Source organism: Anastrepha obliqua, chromosome 5, assembly GCF_027943255.1.
Source record: "Anastrepha obliqua isolate idAnaObli1 chromosome 5, idAnaObli1_1.0, whole genome shotgun sequence".
Classification (NCBI taxonomy): Eukaryota; Metazoa; Arthropoda; class Insecta; order Diptera; family Tephritidae; genus Anastrepha; species Anastrepha obliqua.
Window position 1 is genome coordinate 77,764,263 of NC_072896.1, and position 7,043 is coordinate 77,771,305.

At 36.5% G+C, this 7,043-nt stretch overlaps 1 protein-coding gene across 1 annotated transcript; it reads right to left on the minus strand.

Moving 5' to 3' along the window:
- Window positions 1-804: 804 nt before the first annotated feature.
- Window positions 805-1,690, minus strand: LOC129248401 (uncharacterized). Its single transcript, XM_054887937.1, has one exon. It carries the CDS (start codon window positions 1,661-1,663, stop codon window positions 941-943), a length of 723 nt encoding a protein of 240 aa, XP_054743912.1. The 5' UTR covers window positions 1,664-1,690; the 3' UTR covers window positions 805-940.
- Between the last annotated feature and the right edge of the window lie 5,353 nt (window positions 1,691-7,043).

The window sequence follows — 7,043 nt, forward strand, 5'->3', positions numbered from 1 at the left end:
TTGATGTTTGGGCGGCTCTCCTCCCGAAAGGGTTAACAAAGGGCGCTCCGGAGCGTTCGAGAACAAGTAGCTAGCAACAGCTGCAAAGCAACCGACTTCTCGGGTTTTATTCTTATGAATGTCCATTTTGATGTGTATATGTGTACACCTAAATATATGTATTCCCTATATATACCCTACTATATACATATATTTACAACTTCCAGGTAGTACAAGTGCTGAAACATATTTTTTTGTTGTCAGTACGCCTGTAGTCATTGCACTGTTAATTTTGAAAAACAAGCTTCGATCAGGTACAAGATTATCTATTAATAAAGCTTATTTCTCTTGTCCGATTGATTTTAGATGAATCTCAAAGGGCTTGTGATGATCACCGCAAGGGACTTCTGGAGAAACCGGCTTCACACAAACAGCGATAACTTTTACCATTATTAATTTTTTTTTTTTTTTTTTAATTTTGCTAAAGTCAAGTCGAAACATGATGTGTTTATCCTATGTTTTTATTTTTGGAAAATAAAGCAATTGACTAGCAAAAAAATTATTGAAAATCGTCATTTTTCGGGCCTCTGACTACTCCTAACCCCTAATATGCGGTTGTGGTATAACTATATTATATTTTTAAACAAAATTAAAGAAATCATGCCAAAAAATGGGAATACATATTAAAAAAACTTTCAATGTGCCAAAATTTTTTTGACTCAATGCATGTTCATAAGTTTATTAACTTATCTTTCACTGAAAAATTCATGTTATTTAAATCACAAATTTAATTTCAAAAAACTCTTATTCAATCACGTCGTCTCGTTTATAATAATCATTTGCGAAGCTTTTTAATTCGTAAGATAAATAAATATCTAAAATCTAATTTACATATTTATGTACACATTTACAATATTGTTTAAAAAATCTTTCTCTCTCTCCCACTCTCTTAAAATAAAAATTAATAATCACGCGTCAGCAGCTTAACCAAATCCCCAATGTAGGCTTGAGCCATTTGCAGCGTTTCAAATTTCGAAAGGCGACGATCATTGCCCAGTGATGGCACTACATCGCGCAGCTTATCAAAAGCGTCATTCAAACTATTCATGCGGCGCCGTTCGCGTGCATTAGCGGCAAGTCGGCGCTTTCGCAGGACCTCCTGTGTGGCACAGCTGGGCGTATTCGCTGACATGGCAGACATTTTATGGAAATGGTGCTGAGTTGGTGGCTTATGCGACAGGAAACCAATTCTGTCCATCGTCCTGCACTGTACGTTTCGATTCTTCCACTTTTCCGTCGTTGTTGGTGCGCAAGAATCGTTGCTGCTTAGCGGTTGATTGCACTTCAGTGAATTTTGCAATTTTGGAATTGAACGGAATTTAGAATTTTCGCTGATGCCAGTGATACGTTGCGTACTTTCAATTGTGTAATCAAAATCGTGGGTGTTTGCAAAATTCTCATCGAAATTGCAATCCGCTACATCCGGTTGACTTTCTATAGATGACGACGATGACAACGAGGGACTACTGCTGCTGAATTCCAAGCCGTACAAAGCCGCAAACTCTTCCATATTTTCACTAATCTTTATTGGATTATATTCACTTCGTTCAGATTGGTCCTCATATTCGTGCAATGTAGCGGGGTAATACGAGAAATCAGAGTTGCAATATTCACTGGTCAACATTTTCGTTTTTAATTTAATTTGAATGCTCCAAACTGCATACCTCAGTAGCGAATTAGAACTGTGTGGCGCTCGCTAGCTGCGCCCGCTATTTATGCAGCATTGAGGAAAAGCCTTAAGCAGAAGGATGCAAAAGGAACGACAAGAATTTGATTGGCTGAAATTTGGATTCTCTGCGTCTTCATACCTGCCCTCATCTGACCGTAAAAAAAAACAATATTTATCAGCATTTCTGATCCATTTAACGCTGTGCTCTCTTTGACTCTTTGACTCTTTTCCTTTTTTTCGTTCTCATTTACTGATCGCTTTTCTCTTCTTGTATATTGTTGTTGCACGCACCAGCCCTAATTGGCTTGCGGTCAAAACGTTTAATTGTTTCGCTACGGCAGCATACATTTCTTGTGCTTATGTATGAGTGTGCGTATACATTTATTTCATACCTATTGCCTGTTATTATTCTTGTAATGTTGCTTCCGCAAATTCATTGTTGTTGAGTCCTTTGTAATGAATTTCTTGTTGCTTTTAATTTGTAATAGGCCTTTAAGTGCTACCTCTTTGCAATTGTATCGATCGTTTCGATTTCTTTGCCAGCAATTTGTGGCTTGTGAAAATATTCAATACTATAAGAAACAAACCGAAGTGGTCCTCATACTTTCAATTTCTTTTGAATTTTTGTGGCTTTTGTGTTAGCAAATTATAGTGTCAAAATCGTCTTATGTGTATTATTTTATGTGTCATGCATTTGTGTTGTACGCTAGTCAGTTTATGTAAATACCACTTATGTATGTATATGCCTGTATGCAAGTGATACCATTTGGCAAGGTCAACGGGTCAATCGGAACGGCCGAAAGGAAATTTATTGAACCCCTCTAGAAATGAAAAAAACTGATTGCCTGTTTGCATACTTCAGCTGACTACTTCAGAAGTATCAAATACGATTGATGTACGACGCCATTTGCAAAAATTATAAATCTTGGGATAGGGTGATTAATTTTGTACCACCTTATACAGAGTCCAGCTCTCGAAGTGTAACGAATTGAAAAGGCCATAAATTTAGTTCCGAAAATTACTTTTATTCAGTTCAAAAATAAAAAATCAATTTACTTTTGCTCGATATGACCACCTTTTGCCTTCACTATGGCCTTGAGACGGTACAGAAACGAGTCGCAAGCTGCCCGAATGTGACTTGCAGGTATTTTCGCCCACTCGCGGACAATGGCTTTTTTCAGCGCCTCGAGACTGGTGACTATTTTAGTTCGGGCCTTGCTCTCCAAAATGGCCTAAATAGAATAATCCATCGGATTCGCATCTGGTGAATTGGAGAGCCATTATGTGGACGTTATGAAATTCGGAACGTTATTTTTTAGCCATTCTTGGTTCACTCAAGCTTTGTGAGACGGTGCCGAGTTCTGTTAAAACGTCCATAGTCTGCCACCGAAATGTTTGTCTGCCCATGGCTTCAAAGCAACCTCCAGAATACTTTCCCAATAATAATTCGCATTTACCTTGACGCCTGACTCGATGAAAACGATTGGGGAGCGCCCATCTATGGTTACAGCGGCCCAAAGCATTATTTGTGGCAGGTGCTGACTCCTGGTGGCCAATCGATGACTCAAATTCTCATGTGAGCGGTCGGTCAAATAAACCCTATCGTTTTAGGAGTTTACGAATTGCTCAATTTTTTGCTGAAAAATTTTCTCGCCAAAAAACACAGTGTTCGGAAATTGCCCGCTTTCGACCAAGCGAAGCAACTCCTTCGCTCTCTCAAGTCTGACTTGTTGCTGCTTTGGTATGAGATCATGCGACTTTTGGATCTTGTAAAGCTTGACTTTGAGGTCATTTTTGAGTATGCGGCGGATGCTACGGTCAAATATTTTCAGTTTTACCGCCATTTAATTGGCGGGGATTTCGCTCAAGTCGTTTCTTCACTTTTTGAACCAGTTCACGCGATGTTGCAGTATTTTGATGACCACCTCCATGACGTTTTGCGATTCTGCCAATGCGAGCAATGGTGCGATAAACAAAAACTAATTTACTTTAAGGTGCTCGAGCTCGAGCGAAATTCATTACTGATTTTCTTTTTTCGCGTTTACTCTGGGCAAAATGTAATACTCTCGGCTTGTAAAGAATGCTCTGGCCTGTCATTTAGCCAACTAACAGAGCGGTCTGAAGTTGGTTACACTTCGAGTGCCGGATCCTGTAGAAAATCAGGGAGAGTGCAATTGATTGTCCGTTCATCTTGGAACAAATAAAATTTAATGGTCCCCAACGTCCTCTTCGTAACTTACTTCCGTTCTCTGCGAATAATATGAGAACTAAATATTCTTCGAATGCTACATCGCTCAATCTATTCGTAAATTTAACGCTATTAGTCAGATTTTTTTTTTTAATCCCTTCAATTCCGCTTTATAGTCTTTGAAATTATTACATGCAATTAGTGTAAGCTACTTGGTGCTATTCGTAATCTGGAATATTAGAAATTCTTAGACTGAATAAGTATATATGTCACATGCATTTTTTGACGATATTTTTTTTTTTTTTTGTTTTTGGAAAGTATCCAGGAACATTCTACCCTGTTGAAAAAGACTTGGATATACTTGTATAGATATCGATGACCACATTCATCAATCCTATATATGTAATTAAAAATTTTGAAATACCGGCTAATAATTGAATAATGCCGCCGATTAAAAAAAAAAACTTTAAAAATTCTTTGGAAAAATATTTTTACTATTTTTGTGCGTGGAAATGAATCTGAAGCTCGTACATATATCTGTTCAGAAGATTATGTTTACCGAATTACCAATAGCAAATTTTTCGATATTTACACATATATACTTATTTATTTAGCTCATATGTCCATGTACATAGTATGTGTATGAATATTTATGCACTGCCTCACCTACTACATACATAAATACTTCAAATCAATTCTACCGCCGTTTTACTTGAAATTGAAATAAGTAGACCAGAACTAAAATTAACAAATGATGTTGCGTTTCACACGATTTCACATGACAATAGAATATAATCGAATAAAATGGGTACGAAAGGCGCGAAAGACAAAACAATAGCGCACATATACACATATGTACATACATATGTACGCATTTAGGTTTTGATGCTTGATCGATTGCAGATGTCAAAAATGCCACGCGACCGCAAGTCTAGAAGTAAAAAATTTTCATTAAATTCTCATACGAGTATATCTACTTAAGTAATAAGTATGTATGTGCATATGTATCCTTGACTATTGTGCAGCACTTGTGCGAAAAATTCCCTTGAAATTTGGCTACGAAAAAGTGTGATTGAGGTTGAAAATAATGGCATGCATACTCATACATACACACATATGTTTAGTCGTGGGTAGGTGTGAGCGACTGTCAGGTGAGAGGCTTACATCAAAGAATTGCGTACAGCTAATTACAGGGTTTGGCAAAGATCGCCGACACACCTACGCCCCTCATTTTTTCGCCTCACATTTGTCAGAGGGCCATAGATGCAGAGAGCTGCATTGTGATGCAATGTTCTAATGTTCTGTTAGTTATTTGGAGGAAAAAGTTATGGAATACTGTTGTTGCTGCTACACATGCGTGTTACACAGCTGATTATGTGAAAAATCTTTCAAGTCACAATAGCAACAATAGCCAGACAAGCAGGCTGGTTAGTCGACTGTTGTTGGTATGCACAAAAACCTATGTATGTATGTATGTACATGTACCATTGCTCTCTTAAGGGCGGCAGTTACATAGTACATATATTTGTGTACTTATGCATGTATGATATTCCGTAAGTAGTTAATATGTGTGAATTTTGTGATTTTTTACTTGCACATTCAATTTATTCTCCTATTCAAATGCCGAAGTAACTTCGATTGTTCACGAATTTTTGATGTTAATCCTCTCAAGGCAAATGAAAATAGATTTCATTTGGAGTTGAATTATCCAATAGGAAAGTACTTAAATGGTTTTTGTTTAAAATAATGGAATGACTTAGTTTTTGACACTCTTTGTTTTGCATTCTTTTCTTTTTTCTTTTCAACTCACTTGCACTTGTTGTGGGTAATATTTTTCGCAGAACTTCTCATTTTATGGTTAACCGTATTGTTTATACTCAGCAAGAGAATCATAATTAGTAAGACCATGAGAATTGATTTTAAGTATGTTTAGCATGTAATACTCCCTAATTATGTGCAATTATTGTATATCTGTATGCACATGTAATGCATATTTGCTATTCTAAAGGATGGGAATGTGTGAGGATGTTTCGCAATATTAGCTGGGTGAAATTCGTCTATACCAACAGGTGGGTATTTTTGTGTGCAAATTTGGTAGACATTCTGTCTGGAATGGAGCATGTTTTGAATTTGTTTATATAAAAGGTGGTTAAATTTCAAGGGCCGATGTTGAATGTGAACGACACCTAAACGTCGACGACACCGTTGGACTTCTTTCTTTGGGGTTATTTGAAAGAAAAGGTGTACGTCGATAAGCAGCAACAATTCAAGAGCTAAAGGATGAGATAATTTGGCACATTAACGGCATAGAACCTCAATTATGTCTCAGCGTCATCGAAAATATGGACCATCGGATGGAGGTGTGCCGCCGAGGCCGCGGCGGTCATTTGGCCGATATTTTGTTCAATACGTAATTGAGCCATACCAGTATTATCATAATGAGAGAGAAATGATAATAATTTTCTAAAACAATTCTATTTGATTAAAAATCAATACCGGCCCTTGAAACTTAACCACCCTCTATAATGCGTGAAGTATGGAAGTTGTAGAAATATCCAAGTTCGGATAAATCTGATCTTATCCTGTAGCCCATAAAGTCTGCGTTCACCTTACAAATATTTTTAAGTTGATTAAAAACACTAACTTAACTAATTGCTGCAAAATGTACATGAATTCCGAAGTATTCCATAATTTTATTAGGAATTTTTCTCATGTTTGCACATTTTTCATTCTTTGTTATTATAATAATTATATAATAATTATAATTATAATATAATTATAATAATTATTATAATAAACCAGTTAACGAACTCAGTTGCACTTTTTTGTTTTAAAGTCGTAATAATTTAAGAAGTGGAAACCAAAGAAAAAGGAATTAGTGTATCGGAACAAGATACATAGGAACTTTATCGATCCAAAAAGAACACAACGTAATCAATTTGGCGAGGCTAACCTCGAATGGCATAATCAAAAATCGTTAAAAGCGTAAACCAAACATTTAAAAAGTATTTGGGCGAAAACTGCTTGAAACGATTTACGTGAACTGGATACCATGATAGTATCGCTCAAAGAAAGCCACATATTTCACTTTTGAACAAACGAAAGCGCATTGATTTTGCTAATAACCATTTACAGCTATGAACAGAG

Coding starts and splice junctions, on each gene's coding strand:
- LOC129248401 (XM_054887937.1), bottom strand. CDS start 1,663: ATGTTGACCAGTGAATATTGCAACTCTGATTTCTCGTATTACCCCGCT.